General features: G+C 44.9%; 1 protein-coding gene across 10 annotated transcripts in view; it reads right to left on the bottom strand.

Annotated features, from left to right (window-relative positions):
• Positions 1–20,177, bottom strand: part of FBRSL1 (fibrosin like 1) — a 513,621-nt gene that overhangs the window by 356,906 nt on the left and 136,538 nt on the right. For all 10 annotated transcript variants that reach the window (XM_032198851.1, XM_032198844.1, XM_032198850.1 and 7 more), the window contains exon 2: positions 19,677–19,877. In XM_032198851.1, the coding sequence (XP_032054742.1) occupies positions 19,677–19,877 (201 nt within the window). The remainder of the gene's footprint in view (positions 1–19,676; positions 19,878–20,177) is intronic.

Raw genomic sequence — 20,177 nt, forward strand, 5'->3', positions numbered from 1 at the left:
TCACATACGCGTCTACAGATGACCATATCTTTTGTACCCTACTCAAGCAGTGCAATCAAGAAACCACCCATCTTCCTCATATGATTGTGTAAATAAGAGGGGATTTTTACGTAGCATAAGTTAGGGATGAAACATTTCTTTCCCATGGAAAGACCCAAAAAACACAATTACGGGTGAACATCCACTTCGAGTCATTTGAAGAAGCTGTGTTTAGGGGTATTGCCTCAGCCATTAATTTACAGTAGCAAGATACACCAAATCTATGCAGCAGAGCAAAATAACTGATTAAGGAGAAAAACAACACATGGCATTCAGAGCACCTGCCTCAAACTTGGATATAAAATCATTTCAATTTGGCAAACTAAACGCTACAACTATTGTTTAGTAGAAGCTTTAACTCCTTTGCATGAGACAAAATTATCTCCCTGCTTCATTCCTACTCCTTTTTACACAACCTCAAGTAAGTTTCCTGTGCAAATATCCCAGATGGCTACAAATTCCCAGCGAAAGGCCAAAAAAGTGGGAACAAATATAACGTGAAATATTAAATGCAATTTCTAAACAACACGTGGCACTTTCTTTTCTTGTTTGGATTTACATTGAGCTTTTATCCATTCTCTTTTCTGAAAGTTTTACTGCCCCAAGGAGGCTTGTAATATAATGTATGACAGCAAGCCAGTTAGGATAGTAACTTTAAAGCTAACAGGCAAATACAAAATATTCTGGATGCATAACTAACATGGACATCCCTCTCCAAGGAGAGGGCTCTTTCAGAACATGGTCTGAAAGCATGCCCCAGCTTGGCGCTCAAGAAACCACCAGGTACTGATTTTAGAGGCTTGAGCTGATTTTAGTATTCAAATATTGCTCAGGAGAAACAATCTGTAAAGGTAAGCAAATGAAACACCCACCCCGAGCATGCTGCAAACACTGATTAGCTCTTTGCTCATACAAGACACAAGTAGTAAATGCATGTGTCTGGCATGTATGGAGAGCGAACATCACTTTCACCATAGTCTCATCCACTTCAGCAGGCTGCGAGCAGAAAGACTGCAAGTGATTTTAAATAAAATCACACGTGTGAATGTATCCAAATTTACAATGACAAGCAAATCTGATGAACTCTCTTATACTACCTACTGAAAGAAATAGATTCCTATGAGCCACCACAGGCTAGAAGAAAATATAAAGGAAGGTAAGTAAGGAAGAAGTCAGGCAGTATGCCTGCCTCATCTTAAAACCGCTCACCTCCAAACCTGCCCCTCAAGAAGCAGCGCAGCAGCTCCCAAGCGCCTGGCGGAGCAGCATTACAGCTGTCGGGCAGAGCTCGCATAGCCCAGAGCTTACTGAAGCTTTAGAGATAAGAGATAAGCAATACTTTATATTTCAGATGTAGATTATGAGCCTGGGAAAAGCAAGCTTAAAAGGTGAATGGCTTCTTTTGGCATTAGCTGAAATCTCTGTATAGGCTCCAACGAAAGCCGACAGTGAGGTCAAGCTACAGTATGGGAATTCTATAGTCAATAAAAAAAACTGGTTTTTAAGCCCTGAGTCAGAAAAATTCAATGTGGATGACCACTTATTGAAAGGGTCATCATCCAACAGAGAGCAAATTGCTAGAGCAACAAAGAGCCCAGAAGTATTCCTCAGTTTATAGAAACCACAGAGAAGGGCAAACTCTGAATCCGTCTCCTCCTAGTATTAATCTAGTTTGCCTCCAAGGATCAATTTATTCAGTAGAAACCGCATCGTGACGGTGCAGTCAAGTACTTTCTTTCCTGAAATCTGAGCTTAAATCATAAAACAAAACTACTGTTTTATGGCTGCACGCTGACATTTAAATATTTCCCTAGGATTGAAATCATAGATCAAATACCGTGCTGACAAGCAAGAAGGGCAGATGTGGGCTCTGCCCCAAGCTGTGTTTTCAGTTTTCCTCAGTGGAACAAGCTTACTTTCTACTATACTCTAGGTGACTGCACCTCGTTCATGTTCTCAGGGTGTTTATAGAGGCAGGGCTGAGGAAGAACATTTACAGGTTTCCCACCGACTCCCAAGACCTGGGTACTTCCCTGCAGGAGAGGAGTTCACAACGCACCGGGTCTACGCCTGCCTGGACGCTGCGGTGAGGGTCAGGTCGGAGCGCAGCACCAACCTTGTACCAGTGCTCGTGTTCCAAGCAGATCAAAGCAGAGCTCCAACAGGCTCCTCCACGGAACCGTAGCAGGACTTCCCGTGCATTAAATGACTCGCTGCCACCCGAAGGCAGCTCACCACGTTTTACTGCAGAACATCCCGCTGTGGCGTAAATAAAAAGCCTTTATGTCTTTATGTCTCAAGGCAAATATCCCTCCCCCTCTAACCTAGCTTTCTGCAACCATTCCCCTTTCTGGTAATCATTCTTAAAGCGTCTGAAGTTACACTCTTCTTCTTCTCACTTGCTCACTTTGGTGCTCCCAAAGCAAAGAATTTGGTTTGCTAATTACTGCCATCAGGGGAGATGGGGAACACGAGGCACAGATTAAAAAGATTGCTCAGACTAGATTCTCTCTTAGCACTTTACCCTTTAGATACATCTGTGTAGTAAGCTCAACGCTGAACAGCACTTAACTCAGCCTCAGTTTGGAATAGGGAGAAATTAATTGCTATCTAATAAGATTCAAATTGGTACAAGGGATCCCATCATTACAGGACAAGGAAGAGTAGAACCGCAGTACATTAGCTGGCTAGCAAAGGACCTCGGTCAATGCAGTGGAACAGGCGACACCATCACTGTGACATGATGAATTGATACCTCAATAATTGTAATTTATTAGTCAGTGGTGCTGAACTAGCATACGAACCAGGTGGAAAAGGACTGAACCTAAGCAGTGTTTGTGGAGGGACTGACATTCCCTTTGCAAGGTCTAACTTGAAATAATTTTACACTGGTGTGAAGATGTGTCACAGCTTAATTCAAGCAGCAGTTATGTGTACCAGAGGATGAAAGTGTAAATCAGCAGCAGACTGGGAAACAGAAGGCTCCCGGTATCAAATGTCAGTGGAGTTGCTCCCTCACTGTGCAACCTTTGACAAGTCACTTGACCTCCTGGTGCTTCAATCAAGGCAGCTACAGCACTGGGTTAGAAGTAAGATTCCCATCGGAAGCCACGTTCGTCCTCTGTCCTAAGACCTTCAGTAAACCCCAGCCCCTACCTCCCTGTATTTGGGAATAGACATTTGAATTGTTAAATGAGGCTGGGCCATGGATATTTAAAGTCATGTGTGACAAACAGGCTTTATGTAATGAATTATAGTTAAGCTGCGAGAGTAAACTTGACAGACATGCACATGCATTCACATTCACACAAAGCCTAACTGTCCCACTTCCACATGAGCAGCTCTAAGGGAACATCTATAAAGCAAAACGAAGGTTCAGTTGTAGCACGGATGAATGCACCTGCAATGATTTTTTTCCAGGTAGCACACAGACAGGGTAGTAGAGCCCAAGGCAGCAGCGGTTAACAAGCTTGGATCCCTGTGGGCTTACATTCCTGTTCCTCCTCTCTGCAGAAGCCTATGCCTCTGAATATTCATAACTTGTTGCTAAATTAAGCAACCATTCACATGGCTATTAATGCTACACTTCCCTCTTATTTTGCTGGGCAGACAGAATTTTAGGAATTTGGAATATTCTCCAGTTAGCTTCAGAAAACAGAATGCAACCCAACAAGGCTGGGTGTGCCAGCACCACTCACTGGCAGCTGCTGTTCCCCTCCCGCCTTCTGATAAAGAAAATCTTCTGGATGTGAGACCCCATTAAGCAGGGATCTATCACTCTCACACCTAGCTGGACCTTAACAGCTCCTCTTGCCTCTTTCCACCCAAGGTCAGGCAGGGGAAAGCCACGGTCCCCACGGCATTCGCTCCAGGGAATATCAGAAGACCACGCTGGAGGTGAAGGCCTGGGTCTCTGAGTTAAGGGCACTACATAAACAAATCCCACTGCTGGGAAGAATAAAAGAGATGAATTCATATTGAATTGCAAATAAATAAATAAATAAATAAATAAATAAATAAAATGTTTTTCTTGGCAAGCCAGGGCTCTGACAGCCCTTTTTAGTCCACTGCAATCAGCGTTACGTATGTCTCACAGGCTAAGCTGCATAACCAAGCGGGTCTATTTCAGAGTAACAGATACCTGAGCCCTTTCACAGGCATTCATAAGTGGATCTACTCCTTCCTAAAGCTTCCTGAGAAGCCAGTTACTAAAGACAGAAAGCCACAAAATTATACACTCAGTATTTCTAACCAGCTCTTCACCCTAGAAGACCTTCGGAGGGTTTATAATTATGAAAAAGCTTAGGCTAGAAAATTGGCCCAGTGAGTTTGCTATTGAGATCCTTCCCTAGGTTTGAACTGCAGAAACGCCCTCAGTCTTCACACCTAGTCCCCAAACATGCAGGATGACTAATACCAGCTTTAGATCATCCCCAGCAAGTGCCAGAGCTTTCTGCAAGGCTCTCAGTAGCCTGAATTATTGTCGGGTGCTCAGCACCTCTAAGCAAGCTCTTGGAAACTGAACCTGGCACCCACCCTGGGCATCTGATGTGTAAAAATTACATGGCATGATGCAGAAATACAAGCATGGATATAGTGACTTCCCTGACGCCTTCCATCTGAACTAGCTCGCTGTGCTTTGGGTCAGCACGGGGCTAACGTGGCAATCCTGGCTCCAAATTCAGGCAAGTCTCTGTACAGTGTTTTGCAACTTAAGACCAGTCCCTCAAATCTTGCTAGCAAGACTCAGCAGCAATGAGCTCCTCCCTTCCTCTTTGAGATTAAAAAAAAAAAATCCCTTGTATTTTCCTGTATGATAATAAAATAATCATAATACCCCCTACTTCTGTATATACCTAGTGTTTTATGAAGGAAGTAAAAAATTATTATCTCCATGTTACAGATAAGCAGCCAGACAAAGGATGGCTAAGTGATTTAGCCCAGCTGCCCAACAATCTAGTGGCTGAACTTGGTAGCATAAATCATTTAGCCTCAACAACTCCACTAATTAGCACTGTTAACAGGAATACAACCTAACTTCCCCTCCTGGACTGCATTAGTATTTGAGAAGTAAGAAAAAGGGCTCAATATCAAATGTGTGCAATATCTGGAAACAGGAAGAAAAAAGCAAACACCTCAGATACTCCCATCTGCTAGAGATCAAGACTCCTATTCAGCTCAGAGATAAAATTATCATGTAGAAGTTATTTCCTTATGGAGTGCTACCAGGTGAAAGCCAGTATCCTCTAGTGAAAAGATCCTATCACGTGTTTGGAGTTTTACTTTAACATATGTAGTTTAGCATTGGAAGAAGCTAAATTCTGAGGCAGCTAGAAGGAAAAGATGAACTTTTATTGATTAAATCCTAATTGCGTCAGAATAAGCTATTGTTAATACTTAGCAGGAATTAACTGTGCTGGTGTGGCCTCGCCTTGAGTGCTATGTGCAGTTCTGGGCACCACAGTAACAAAAGGACATAGAAATATTAGGAAGTGCCCAAAGCAGGGCTACAAAGATGCTGAAGGCTCTGGAGGACAAGACGTGTGAGGAGCAGCTGAGGTCCCTTGGTTTGCTCAGCCCACACAGAGCAGGCCGAGGGGAGGCCTCATGGCGGCCTGCAGCTCCCTCACAGGGAGCGGAGGGGCAGGCGCTGAGCTCTGCTCTCTGGGGACAGCGACAGGACCCGAGGGAACGGCATGGAGCTGGGACAGGGGAGGGTCAGGCTGGGGGTTAGGGAAAGGTTCTGCACCCAGAGGGGGGTCGGGCACTGGGACAGGCTCCTCAGGGACGTGGTCACGGCCTCAAGAGTGTCGGAGTTCAAGGAGCGTTTGGACACCACCCTGAGGTGCAGGGTCTGGGTTTTGTGTGCTTCTGTGTGGAGCCAGGAGCGGGACTCGGTGATCCTTGTGGGGCTGCTCCAACGCAGGACATCCTGTGGTTCTATGGACTAAGGGCTCTCAACCGCGTAGCTGTACTAACAGCCTTTGTTCCACACAAGGACTAATAAATATTCTCACACTATGCTGTTTTAGCAGATACATCTCAGTAGGTCCTTAAACTACAGGAAATATCTGATCAATGCAAGTCACACGGGCTGCTGAATAAGTACAAAACAGTCCCAGTTTTCCACATTCTGCAAATGAGTACAGCTGAAGCTGTAGAAATTCCTGTCATTACCAATGCAAGTTAAAGACAGTCTGCCAAAATAAATAAATAACCCTTCAGTGATACCACACAAGGAAACCTCTCAAATGATCAGAAATCCTATTTTGAGTCCCATTAATGGAGCACAGCATACATCTTGCAAAAGCTTGCACATTTTATTTGCCTGAATCTATTAAAATAGAACGAACACATTTATTCTAGCGAGAGGCACAAGAACACAGAAATGGAGATAAGAGAAAACAGGTAACCAGGATTTATGTAAATACTTAAGTGACAGAGGAGGACACCATATCAAGAAATCTCTGGGATTTAGGCTCTCAACTACTTGAATCCTTATGGTCGTGGCAGTTTCTTCTAAGGATGTATGTGCTTAGAAGTTGTAAGTAGTAGAGAGCAATGTTTTTTTTTCATAGGTGGCTCTTACCAATCGGACTTGCACAAATCTTTGAGAGTTCCCACTTTGGCACCCTCCTAATCCAGCCCTCACCCATGGGATGCCCCTCAGTGAACCCCAGCAGCTGCTGTTCTAAGCTCTTTGTGACCAGAAACCGAGCATGGACGAATGCTTCCCTTGCAGCTGAAGGCAGGGAGAACAAAAATGTTGAGCCTCCAGGATCTACATCACTGTTATTACTTGACATATCTCACTCACATGGCTGTTTCTATGCTTTTATTTTTTCATTTTGCAATTGAAATAACTTTTCTTAAACCCTATTCTTTCCTATTCTCTCAGTTTCAATAAACAGTTACGAGCTATTTGTCAAGATCGCATACAACTTATTCTGCAACTCTTCTGCCTTTGGCTTTGCCTTAGGCTTACACCTATTTGAGGTGACCCAAGGTTGTCAGACAACATTTCAGTTCCTACTATAGAGCACAAATAAAGCATACAACCTACTGTTGTGTTGTTTTTTTTTCCCCCCTTCTTTTCTGGGACAATGTAGACTCTTTATTACATCTGCTATTACGTGCCCGTAACAATGTTCTCTAACAAGCAGCCCTAGGGTCAAACGTGTCCCTTGATCAATTTACTAGAGGTCCCTGGTGCTGCTGCTGTGGGTAGAGTGGCGGGGGGAGGGGGGTAAGGGGAAGAGTTTGAATCCCTTTATTCCTTTGCTTCACTGGAAGGTAAGGAAAAAAAAAAAAGCCACAAAGACTTTTTTCTTCTCCCTCTGCTCTTGACAAGTCAGGTAAAGAGGGAGAGAACATCTAGCAGCAAAGGACTAAGTGTAAGAGACCAGCGTCTGTACATGCAGAGAAAAACACACCGTCTGTTTACCAAGCTACTCACTGCATGAGGATGATTCAGAGCAAGGCTAAGGGAATTGTGAAGACATCTTAACAAAACACCTGCAAAGCTATTTTGTGTGAGGACAAATAAAAGATACTCTGGATGTGGTTGTTGCGTGGCGTTTTTTAAATAAGGATTTAACCGTTCAGCACATTGCTAGGGTCAAAGGACTCTGATAAGCAGTAACACCAATTCAGAGATGCTCTAACCAGTTCAGCCATCACGTTAACCTACCCCTAGCTTGTCAGTAAAGCTCTGACTGATTATCTAGTTCTGCTCAACAGATCAGTGTCTACCATTAAGTAATGACCGTACTGAGAAAAGCAGCCTTGGCACTAGCCGCCTTACTACCGAAATCGCATCCTGTTTGCGCTCAGACAGCAGGGAAGGAGTTAATCCATTGGCCAAAGTGGTTGAGTACCAGTCTTACTCACGCCTGACTGCATGACTTTTGTTTCATATGTTGTGATTTACGTGCAGCCCTACGTGCGGGTTTAGTCACAGGCTCGCGCTGCTGTTAATGGGAACGGCCCTGCAAAGCCCCGCAGCTCCGCGTGCCTCCAGCTATTACAAGACGACTCTCGGGATTGTCTCTGCTTATTTGCTGCGCACCAATTCCCATCACTTCTGATTAAACATGGTAATTCCTGCAAACACAGAATGAGCAGCCCCTTTAAAAGATTCCCCTCCAGAAGAAAGAGTAGCCTTTGCAAATGACCTATAATGGGTCTAAATAAAGACTGAGCTGTTCCTTACTCATGCATAACTTCATTGCTTCTGTTCCCTCCACACCCTGCCCAGTTGGCATAATTTGCAGGAGGGTTTTGGCACAGACAGTTGCAACACCCACACGCTGCCTAAACTCAAAAGCTTGATCCTACAGTCCTTTTCTTTCCGAGCGATAGCTAACTAAGACTTTTATTTTGATAACACAGGCCGTCTGTACTGCAGGTTTCAACTCATGGGGCCTGAACTCCAGCCACATTCCCAGATTAGGAGAGCTAGAGCCTAGAGCATCTTACTCTACACAGTGGCAAGAGAAGGCTTAAAACCTGACAAAGCTCCAATCTTTACATTTCCTATGGCTGGAACAAAGCTCCTTCTGAATGAGCAAACTCTACTCTAAAACCCCAGAAGTTTAATTTAGCACACACCTTGGTGGTATCCAAAACCAACACAAGAACAAGGGATGAGCATGGGCCACCAGAAAGTCGCAACATGCTTCACAGAGCCTGTGCTCCCTGCTCCTGTGACATACCCTGAAACAATTTTAATCTGTCTTTCCCTTTAAGCACAGACAGCACCGCCACCGATGATGATACGACAGTGACAAAGGAGGGCTGAAATTCAGACCCAAATTGTTATTCCCCTCAGCTAGGCAGTTATGCACAAGAAACACTGCTTGTAAACACTTCTTTGTCAAACACTCAATTACGAGCTGCTTTATGAACAAAATGAGCCAGTCACAAGGAAAGCAAGAGATGAAAATGCGGAAGCAATGTAAAAAAATGGCATGCAGCCATCCCACCACGTCCCCCAGTAACGGCGTGGGTCGTACTGCTCACTGGAGAGTGGGGACATGTGCTGGGGAAATGCTGAATTTGCCTTTTAAGAATGGGGTGCAGGTTTTGTGGATACAGGCTTTGTTCTTTCCTGTACCGATTATTTCCTATGCGGTAAGCAAAGAATAACTTTATTTTTATATTACTGGTTTTGGCAGCATGCACCTGGAAGAAAAATAACAGACGCACAAATGAGGAACAAGTTAAAAAATCTCAATTCAGGCAACACTTGTAATATGGCTGCGTTCCTTCGCATCAACTGAAGTTACACACTGAAGTTGCTCCATATCAGCTGAAAACTAACTGGAAAATACTTTTCTCCCCCTAACTAAAACTGCAGATGTACTCCACAGCAGACCTACCTGACCAGCTGAACCATCTCCATCTTCCACATTAAACGACTGAGAGACTAACTCCAAAACGATACCTATGACTGACACTACAGCCAATAAACGTCATGTTAAATTACAAAAGATTGCCCTACAGCCACTCAGAAGTTTTGAGAACCAGCAGAAAGACAACTTTATGAGCTCCAGCACCACCTTCCAAGAGCCTGCAATATTACAACACTGGAAGGCTATTCATCAGCACGCTGTTATTCTAGCTGTGCTGGACAGCATCCACGACTTGATCCATTACTTTGTCCCTGGATTCTTTTAGCAATATTATTCCAGTGGTTAAGGTTTCCCTGGAAAAGGTTTTTCCCTTGTTCTTACTATTCTGTGACAATGAGTCAAGAAGTGCCGTAAGAGGAAACAGTGCAAAATGAAACCTGTTACTACTCCTCAGCTTTAACTCGCACTGGATTTGCAGCAGCTGAAGGAAGAACCGAGCCTGTGCACCTTTCCCTTGTGCCTAAATCAAAGCTTTTAACCAGGCAAAAGTGAAATGTGGAAGGAAAGGTGAAGCCGAAAGATTTGTTTTTAAATTAAATAACCTGCATGTATTTACATAATTGACTTTAAACACTGAGTTTCAAAATCCCAAGTAATATTTTGCTTGGTAACCTGAACAGCTCCAACTGCAAAGAAACAAAACTGAGAGGAAGTTACGAGAGAGAAAAAAAAAAAAAAAGCTTTTGCTTATAGCAATAATAAAAGTTTGTGTCTAATTCTTATATTTAAAAGTTGAAATTCTCCTTGCTAGGAGTTTTTATTCTTTTTTGAAAAAAATTAACTTCAAGGCTCAACTTCAGAAGAAATTGAGAATAAATTTACAATGCTAATTCCTGAAAAAACCTACATACAGGCATGGCATATTTCAATTCTTGAATTAACAAAATACGTACATATCTGCTTCTTAGGAGTTCCTCAAGCAGTAACCTTGGAAGAGTTTTAAATCTACCACAAACCTCTGCTGGCTTTATTTAATTCATCTTTTCAGACAAAATAGTGGAGAAAATACTGTGGGTTTCATATACTGGCTTTGCCAAATAAACAGTGCAATGGCAGTCACCTGAATAGCTAACTGCTTGAACGCATAAAGGAAAAAAAAAAAGTGCTTATTTTACCTAGGAGATGTCTTGAAACCAAAGACACACTTACTCAAGCTGCGTGTATTCTCAGCAGCTCACGTAAACCACCCATCAGGCAGCAGTATGAAAATCTGCTCCCTTAAGAATCCGCACGGCAAAGAGAGGCTGAGGGATGTGGTAACACTGCCCGGGGCTGCAGTCTGAGGCAGGAGCAACTGCGAGGTGGAAAACAGCGTCGTCTTTGATACGCTTCCACAAGGAAAGCCAAGAGAGCTGGACCAGCGCCATGAAATGACTTCAGGCAAAGTCCAACAATTGCCAAAGCCGTTCTGCTGCCGCTCCTGACGCACTGCTGCCAGCCACCTTTTGCAGGAATGGAGATCCATGGACAGCAGTACCCAACGACAAGTTCTGTGCATTTGAAGTAACAGTATCCCATTTAAAAGAAATGTAATTCTGCCTCCACCATCAATAATATTGGGGTACAATTTTCCTATTTGTTCCTTAGGTTTAGACTGGAGCAGGACAGGTAGTTTATGGTTATAAGCACATTAGAGGAAGAATACTTCGTCTATGCTTGGTTCTCACTCACGACAATACATGTATTATAGAGCGTCTCCCAAAAACCACAGGATGATCAGTCCAGGAACCAAGTCGAAGTTGAGGGACCAAGGAACCCTACCTGCTGCCGTTCGGAGACATGCATTTTACTGCAGACCTGTGGTGCAAGCCCTAGACCAGAGGCTACAATTAAATAACAGATGCCAAGCTCTTCAGCGAGCACAAAGTTAGGCAGCCAGTGGTTACGTCAAGATTGAGTAACTCTTCAGACACTTCTTGCCCGAACCAGAAAAACAACATGAGCAGAAGCCACGGTTGCTTCAGCTGCTTCTAGGTCCTCGCCTGTTCTGCAGCAACTACCTGAGGCCCGGGGAAAGGGCCCTGCCCAGCTCACAGGACACCTGGACTGTGCCCCACCCCACCACCACAAAGTTATCAAGAAAAACCTCCAGCCTCCATCCAAAGCTCAGAATTTCTTCAAACAGCACACACACCAGCACTAGCCAGAGAAAGAGCTCCTCTCAAACAGCCCTGTTGCTGTGCTCCTTTCTGTTTGCTCAAGCCACGAGATCCACCAGCAGTGCTCTCAGAGCGGCTCCTCTCTTCTCCAATAGCAGACACAAATAAAACCTCCCAAAAATGAGAAGAGAGGATACAGAAAGAGGACATTGTGCATTGTGTCAGCCAATTAAACTCAGAGAAAAAGATACAAGTGGTTATAGCTTCCTGTAAATTACTTGGTGTAATTAAATCCCCTTCTCTAAATTACAAACCATTTAGCTCTTCTTTTATAACAACGTAACCAATGACCACCAACAACCTTTTACATAGTCTGATGCCACGTAAGTTGTTAGCGATGAAATTTCCCTTTTATTTCCTCCTTTCAAAAGGAGCCACTGTAATGCTACCCACTCACAGCTACTTAGAGAACATCAGCGAGAAGAGAGGATTGCTTTATTTTCCCTTATTCTGAGGCTGTATTTAAGCACGCGTGGCCTATCTGAGGTCCTCATCAGTCCTCCAGCTGTAGACAGAGAAGGTAAAGGTGGCCTGCAAGCGTTTCAGCACAGAGTTACAACCACTTTCATTCTCCACATGCCTACAACGTAACTTTCTTGCACTGTAGCAGCACGCTTCACCATTTTCCTGTCACTTGAACTTCCTGTCCTTCAGCTCCGAAAGCACCAGGAATATCAGGTCAGCTCTCCCCCGCGGGGCTGGGGCGAGCCCTGGGAGCGGAGAAGTGCTCCGCGCAGCTCCCTGCCGAATGCAGGGCTCAGGAGCTGCCCCTGCAGGCTCTGCACGGCTGAGCTCCGCCAGGCCATGCGCCACCACGGCTGCAGTTATCGACCTCCTCGGATGGGAACTGACGTGCAGATGGCAGGCACCCCGAGCCGCTGCGCTTTGGCTCCGCTAGAGGTGGCGTCAGGAGCCCGAACGGAGCGGCGGCGCCAGCAGCATCAGCGCGTTAATCACCGCGCTCTCCAGACCAGCTCCAACACATGTGAAAAGCGCCAGCGGCCATCTGGAGGCATGAACACATTGCTGCCGCCCAAATGTCGCTCAGTGGTAGAGGTGAACGGGGACAGGCAGGGGAATTTTGGAGAAGAGCATGAGCAGGGACAAACAACACAGCAGCCTGGGCACAACCCACTGCCAAGCGTGCTCGCGGGCACTGAGCCCCTCCAGGAGGACTTGCGGAGTCCAAGAAATGGGCACGTGGAGCAACGGGGTTGCGAAGGGAGGGACAGCTGCAAACGGGCACCTGCTGGTCCAGACGAGTGAACAAGCATTTTGCTGCAGCACTGGGGGTAACAGAAAGCCACGTTCCCCTCACTATAACGCTTGCAGCAGCCCCAACTTGCTTCAACATCACTGGTTAGAAAGCAGCAACTGCAGTGTAATGAAATCCAGCATGTGCTTCTGCTTCATGCTTTGGTTTTGTTCTAAAAACCAGTTGGGTTGCACCTCCCCCACCCCCAGTTCTAACAAACATTGTCTCCACAATTTATGTTTCATTACCAGAACTGCGCAGGGTTTTGAAATACATTTTCCAGCTTAAGCACAGGCCTTCCCCTGCTGCAGTTCCCAGGGGTTTTATGGCACTGTTTTGCACGACTCACCCCGAAGCACAGTGCGTTAGACATCTGTTAAGGAAGCCGTGCTACATCTCAAAGAATGGGGACAACCCAGTGATGACTGAAGTTACCTGTGCCACAGCTGTAACACCACACTAAAATGCCTATGGCTGGTACAGCACTTTGAAGGGCCACCGAGCAAACAAAGCACACCACAAAGTTCTCCTTTTGCAAAGTGGGCTCTGCAGTGACTTGAAGAATCTCTGCAAATTCTTGGACGAATTTAGTAAAAACAACAGCACTCCTTTGTAATAGCAGGGTTTCATTTGGGATATAAACACCCACTATTTATTTACAAAGGATTTTTCCTCCTCCTGCCGCTGCTGTGCTATGCCCACTGCTTCCCTTGTACTTTGATGCAGAAAACAGAATACCAAGTGCCTAACCAGGACTTAAAGCAGATTTTTAAATTAGTTCCTGACAGTGCAAACAGATTGCTATTGATGGAAATGAGGCTGATTTTAGGCCTTGGATTAGCAAACCTAATGACTAAATACTGTATTGCCCATTTCAGTGCTTGCACCGTTACTCCCCAGTGGTTTCCCAGGCAGCTGTGAAGTCTCCGCGCCTGCAGATTAGTGCAGGAGAGCAGGGGAAGGCCATCTGTGCCTGCCCCGTGCTCAGACGGAAACAAGGAGCTCCCCGACCCCCCGGGGCAGCCCCCCAGCACTGCAGCCTGACGAGGAGCTCTGCAGCCAGCCGGGCTGCTCACACGCTGCAGGCCAGCACGCTGCGGGAAGTGCCATGATGACCTGGAGCAGCACACCGCGCTGCACCCCAGAACTGACCCCAAGCAGACAGCGAGCGCCAGCCCAACTCTGCCAGCAATCGTGAGTGCTTGCTTAAACTCATTGGTACAGAGCTGGTATGTCCAAATTGTACGTGCTTGTACTTACAGAGGTAGAAATGGATCCTGTTCTGAAGCAATGCGTGAAGCAATGTTTTCCTGATTAAAAGAAAATGGACATTTTTGTTCCCCCTTTTGCTCCCTTGTTTAGTTTCAAAGACCATTTAAGTAACAATATCTGCTAACAGAAACGGTAACTTCAATTAGAAACAAAAAGAAACTGGCTTGTATAATTTCAGCATTCAAAAGCAGTGAAATGCAAACACCAGAAAAGCACAAAGCAAACCAATCCCCAAAACCCACATTAAAGGCACCTTTTTTTCTTTTTCTTTTTTTTTTTTTTTAGCTCTCTAGCACTCACTTGCTTTTAATAGCCTGAGATATTTCAAGTAACAATAAGATACTATTATATTCAGGCCCTAGTAGGTGCAATTCAGCTTCCAAGTGCTACAGTGAGACAGAAGGCCAGGAGTATCCACCGCCCTCCCCTGGCCTACAAAGACTCCAGGGTTTTGCTTCTGGACTCATTCTCCTACGTGGGTGCTGAGCCTCAGCTGAAAAACGCCTATTTCAGCCCCTCATCTCCCACGTCACTAAGCAAACACTGCCTCCAGCCCACCAGTGGCTTCAAAAACTCATCCAAGTTTCAGCATTGCCGTTTATCATTATCTGAAGAAAAAAAAAAAGCAAATAAAAACCAAACAGCTACGTGTTCCTACTGCCCACCCGTCAGCACGAGCAGCGTGATGCTGAAGGAATTATGCCAGGTCAGGTATCCCAGCAGCCAGACACGGTTCTCGACTGTTTCTCTCTATCTTGGGAAGAGTCCCATAGCCTGTCAGTACCACCACACAGAACGGAGCCACAGACATGTAACTGGTTTGAAGGCAAGCTCTTGGTTTTCACCTGGACATCAGCAGAAACATCCATCCTGGATGGAAAATGATTTGGCATGTATCACCTTCAGCTCAGCTCAGAAGTAACCCCGAGCGGTGGTGTTCTGGGGGTGTATATTCTCCAGTGAATGTTGGGTAACAAGCTGAAGAGCACCACGGAGAAATCACATGAATAGGTAATCAAACATGTTAATGTAATTTAGTAGTTCCAGTCCAGCAAGAGCCCCAGCAACAACATACATTAATCATCAGCAACGCTCAGCAGCCTGACAAAGGCTGGGAGTGAATGAGACACAGGAATTAGCTCCGCTTTCCCACCCCTAGGAAGCTCGTCTGAAGTCACGGAGATGTCACACCTCCAGAGCAAGATGACAGCATTAGCTGTCTTGCCCTTTCCTCCCATGCTCCAAACCCAGCACGCTATTTATGAGCACTAAATACGTGCTACAGCACCCTGTTCTCATCTGCTTCTTTGAGACTCTTCCTCATCTTGGGTGACCTAAACAGTGGGTGCGAAAAGGAAGGAGGAGGTGTAAGACAGTCATCTTCATGACATATGACTATTTGCAGCACAGAGTGCTATTAAACCACATTTAACATCTAATCACATTCAGTACGCTACGAGGCTCCTGAGCTGACTAACCACAGAGCTGAGGTTAAGCTAACTTGAAGCATCAGCAACTCCTTCCACTAGCACCAGCTCTTCAGAAGGAGGCCAGTCCACTTCCAGCCACCACGCAGGGCAGCAGCGGGTCCTGAAGGCCGGGGGAAAAAGGAGGTCACCCGACAGGCAGGGCGACCCAGTCCATTCAGCAGCATCAGCAACTCCAAAAGGTAACTCAAAACCAAAGGCAGCAAAGAGCTCAGCTAGATGAAAGGCAGATGTAAAGCTCAAAGCAGATGTAAAGCTCAAAGGGGGACTCGGAGAACTACAAGAATGATGCAGACAGCACGAGGAGGCACAGCTGGAACTGCGAGGCCCCCATCTCCCAGCCCTTACCTCATCCACACGAATTATCCACCCAACCACAGAGGAACCCCTCGGACAGGCAGCGGGCTCCTCTCCCCTGCAGCTGCAGCGGGGCTCCCTTCCACTGCCAACTGGGTTGCACTCGGACGTGGCTTTTAAGAAAAGCAATCACCCACAAACGTTCGCAGGGTGGAGGCAACACGCTTTCAAACAGGGCAGTGCTACCACAGGCATCTGGCCATTCTAAAATGTCACTTCTTTAAACACTTTCTTGTTTCTTGACACACACCTGATGACTGCGAGTGGTTTTGGTGCTTCCTATCCGAGAGCAGCAGTTCCAAGTCAGCACCTTCTCCAGCACACACGCGGAGAACAGCCCCAGATCCTGACACTTCTTGGCCAAAGGACCCACACCTACATGAAACGCCCTTTGTTCCCCCTGCTTGGCTACAGCAGGGAATTAATGTGCTTGAAGGATTTTTATGCACGGTTGCAGTAACAGGCTGGGGAGGGCAGGTTAAATCCCACAACCCTCTGCCCACACCCCGAGGTACACGAGAACCTCGGGAGCAAGTTCAGGAGCACGCAGGAAACTGGATGTTTTGTCAAAAGGAGCGAAGCGTTAATCTAATTTTCTAAACAAAGCAGACAACCTGGCACTCAAAGCAGCTTACCACTTTGCACCTCCGTACAAGGCTTAGCAGAATGCCATAATTATAATGCCCAATTTGATTTATTAGAGGAGGCTGCTCAGGAAAGATGACAATTCAGTAGCATTGTGAAGAGAAGGGATGAGAGTATAAGGAAAGCTGCAAATTGATCAGCAATTTCTAAGCAACGTCTCAATATAATTAGCATTAATTACAGTAAGCTTTCCAAATTAGGTATAAACCTATGTTTAATAACCCTGAGATGCAAAAATTCCCCCAAATTCCAGGGAACTTACTATTACAGCCAATTTGTCTAGACAGTTTGGCAGGAAACACCAGAATTCTAGGTGTGAAGTTTGTGGTTATTAAAAAAAAATATTTAGGTTGCTTATATCATTTGCATAATTAGGTTGAACTAAGAATAGCTTTGTTTATCCACCTTGGATTTTGCTGCTTTCATCAACCTTACAGGCCTGAAAACTTGTATGGCTTTCACAACTATATCAGCTAGGATAATACAAGGTATTTCAAAAGCTCCCTTTTCAATAAAAGATGAATTCTAAGTGTGACTTGTTTGAAAAGGTGCGGTATATTAATGAGTGAGTCATCACAGGTTTTATTTTATACTCTTTGTGCAAGCTCCTCGTCCTTTTTGGAGTTTGTTACTTATATCATTGGGGGGGGGAAATTAAACAACGGGGGAAAGAAAAGTGAGTTCAGAGTTTCATGAATGTGGCAGCAAATATTCTGTCTAATCACCAATGGCAGCCAAATACTAGCCAGAAGAAACACACAGCAACGTTCTCATTTTTCAGAGCAGAAATACAAGGAATCCAAATGCTTGGTAAACTGAGGCTGTAGAATATAATTACGGAAACTGGAATTTGGCCTGTGTACCCAACCCTGCTGTCCCAAGGGTTTGTAGGGAAGTGTCAGGAAATCCCTACTGGCCACAACTACTGAAATTCACTTTTATATTTCATGTAGAAAATGTCAATATTAACGGCCTTTTCCTCCCATGCAGCAGGCTGAGGAGCCAGCTCACCCTGGCTCCAGGAAGACCCTGACCTGACATACCCACAGCAAAAACCTGAAACGCACCAAACTCCTTGCAGTTTAAGTTTAGACTGGAAGGAACAACTCTCTAACCCTTAGAAAGACAGTATTTACTGAAGCCAAGCTTTCATGTCACAGAAATTTTGAAGGCAATTGAGGGCTAATGACCTCCTGTGGAGCTCCGTGTTCCCACACCCGCACCGTACGGCTCAGCTGCATCAACATGAGCATTTGTAGGGTTACTCCATGAACCAGCACTGCAAGGTGAGACAGCCTCATGTATACTTCACAAGGGGGTGCTGGATTGATGTTTGGGCTTTTTCAGGTAAATAAAAAAAATTGACACAACAACTGCTTCACAGAGGCAGAAGTCAGAGGAACTGATGGAGCGCAGTGTCACAATCCTAGCACCTAGGAACACCATAAGGCAATATTGCTTCTAAATATTTCTATCAGAGCCAGGGCCTTCTGGTGAAATAATCCACCATTTGTGGATTCTGATGTCAAGAGAGGGCCCCAGTTGCTCAAGCTTTCACTGAAACTAAAGTATGCATCTATTTACCCGTAATAAAGAGATATTTTAATTTGCACAGACTGCTTATTTGTGCACAAACACATTACACCTGTAACCAGAGGGGGGAACTGAAACCCAATCACTTGACTACTAGAAGAAGCAAACAAGAAATTTGATATGCTTTAGCTCTATATACACTGACATCTTTTCTAAAAACAAAACATTTGGTATCACTTTGGGGAGCTAAAAGGAAAATAAACACAGCAAATATTTTACTAGAAGTGCACAGTTACATGATTTGCTACCTAAATGTTTACAGGCAGAGAAGTAGTAACAATTGCACAGAAGTTATTTGTAGTGATTAATTCCCACTATTTTTCTTTAAATCAAAATGAAGAAAATGGGACTGTTTCTAATTCTTTAATGATAACAATCAGCCACTAGAAGAGCAGGGCCAAGAGCTGACCAACAGACCTTCTAAAGCAAAACATGGTGAGCCCTTTTGAATGAATATCCTAGAATTTAATCACAAATGGTTGTGTATGGTGGAGAAATTACACAGGAGGCCAAGTTAGATGACCTTATTGATCCTTGCAAGTCCAAAAATATTGGAAGTCTTTGAAAAAACACTTCCAAAAAATGGTGAATTCAATCTCCTGTTGAAGACAGAGACACAGAGAGAAACGATTTCACAAAGCAGAAGGTGCACTTGGGTTAAACAGCTTTTTTTCTGCACCACAAAGAATTCAAGATAGCTTTTCATTGCAGTATACTTTTCAGCTTGGAACGAATGCTGGAGGGTCAAGTACACTGATCTTCCCACTGGCTGCCATTTGGCACCGTGCTAATGGACAACTGGAAAAGTGTTCATAGATACAGGCTGCTGTGCCAGGTGGATTTCCAACTGATGAATGAGCACTGAGTCACCAGCAAACCTCCATGCTGAGCAGCAATAAGTGATAAACAGCCTGCCAACCATGGTGCCTCTCCTTTGTCACCTCCCTGGCTCTGCACACACTGTGGTTAAGATGGGAGTCTGTACAACCACCCCCTCCGGCACCACAACTCTTACTGAATTCATGCTCTATCACGTTTCGAAGGGCACAGAGAAAAGACTCCCGAAATCACAACTTACACTAAACTGACTTCCAACGTCTGCAGTACTTGAATATTCCCTCCTTCCCAGGATACTTCTCTGGGGGCACACAAACTTAATTCATGAGATGGACACATTCATCACTTGCAACTTCCACGAGCACATTAACAAGCAGGTTTTCTCCAAAGAAGGCTACAATCTGCCTAGGAGCCACAAACCTATAGTGTGAATTACTACACTTTCTCAAACCTGCAGGATACAAAGGAGATCTGCTCCTTCCTTTCCACATCACCCAGCACACCTGGGTTACCAGAAGTACCAGAGAAGCCATTTTACATTAGCAACCCCAGCCTACGAACAGGACAAGATTTCCACGGCCACGATGCAGTCATTTCAGGTGAGAAATGATTCCCCTACCTGTTTGGTTAGCTTCAAAGGGAGTTTCTTCTTCACCCGTTCTTTGCCTCTTTCTGCCTCTCTCTCAGAGCTCCCAGCATCATTATTATGGCCATTTTCACTTGGCTCAGCAGACACACAGTTTTCAGATTCTCTAGGTTTCTTTCCTGGATGCCTCTCCCATTTCTCCTTCCGCTCCTGAGGCTTTAGTGACATGTCCTTCTGCAAAGAAAGAAAATAGTACGTCCTTTAAATTCGTTATGACTTCTTTTAAGCATTAAGCAATATAAATATTAAATAAAAACACAAACAAGACAGCATGTTCTTTCCAGAGATGACTTAAGATGAATAATTAGGTGCACAGAACGCAAACAGTAATTTTAGATTAGATTAGGATGAACACTCTGCAGGCTATGTGTTTGATTAATTTCAGAGATGCTGGAACTGGTTATGAAAATGAGTTTGCTTCAGATTAATTCAGGAACCATATGTCAATAGCACCTAAACAAATCAGCATCCCGA

The sequence above is a fragment of the Aythya fuligula genome, chromosome 17, assembly GCF_009819795.1.
Source record: "Aythya fuligula isolate bAytFul2 chromosome 17, bAytFul2.pri, whole genome shotgun sequence".
In the NCBI taxonomy this organism is placed as follows: Eukaryota; Metazoa; Chordata; class Aves; order Anseriformes; family Anatidae; genus Aythya; species Aythya fuligula.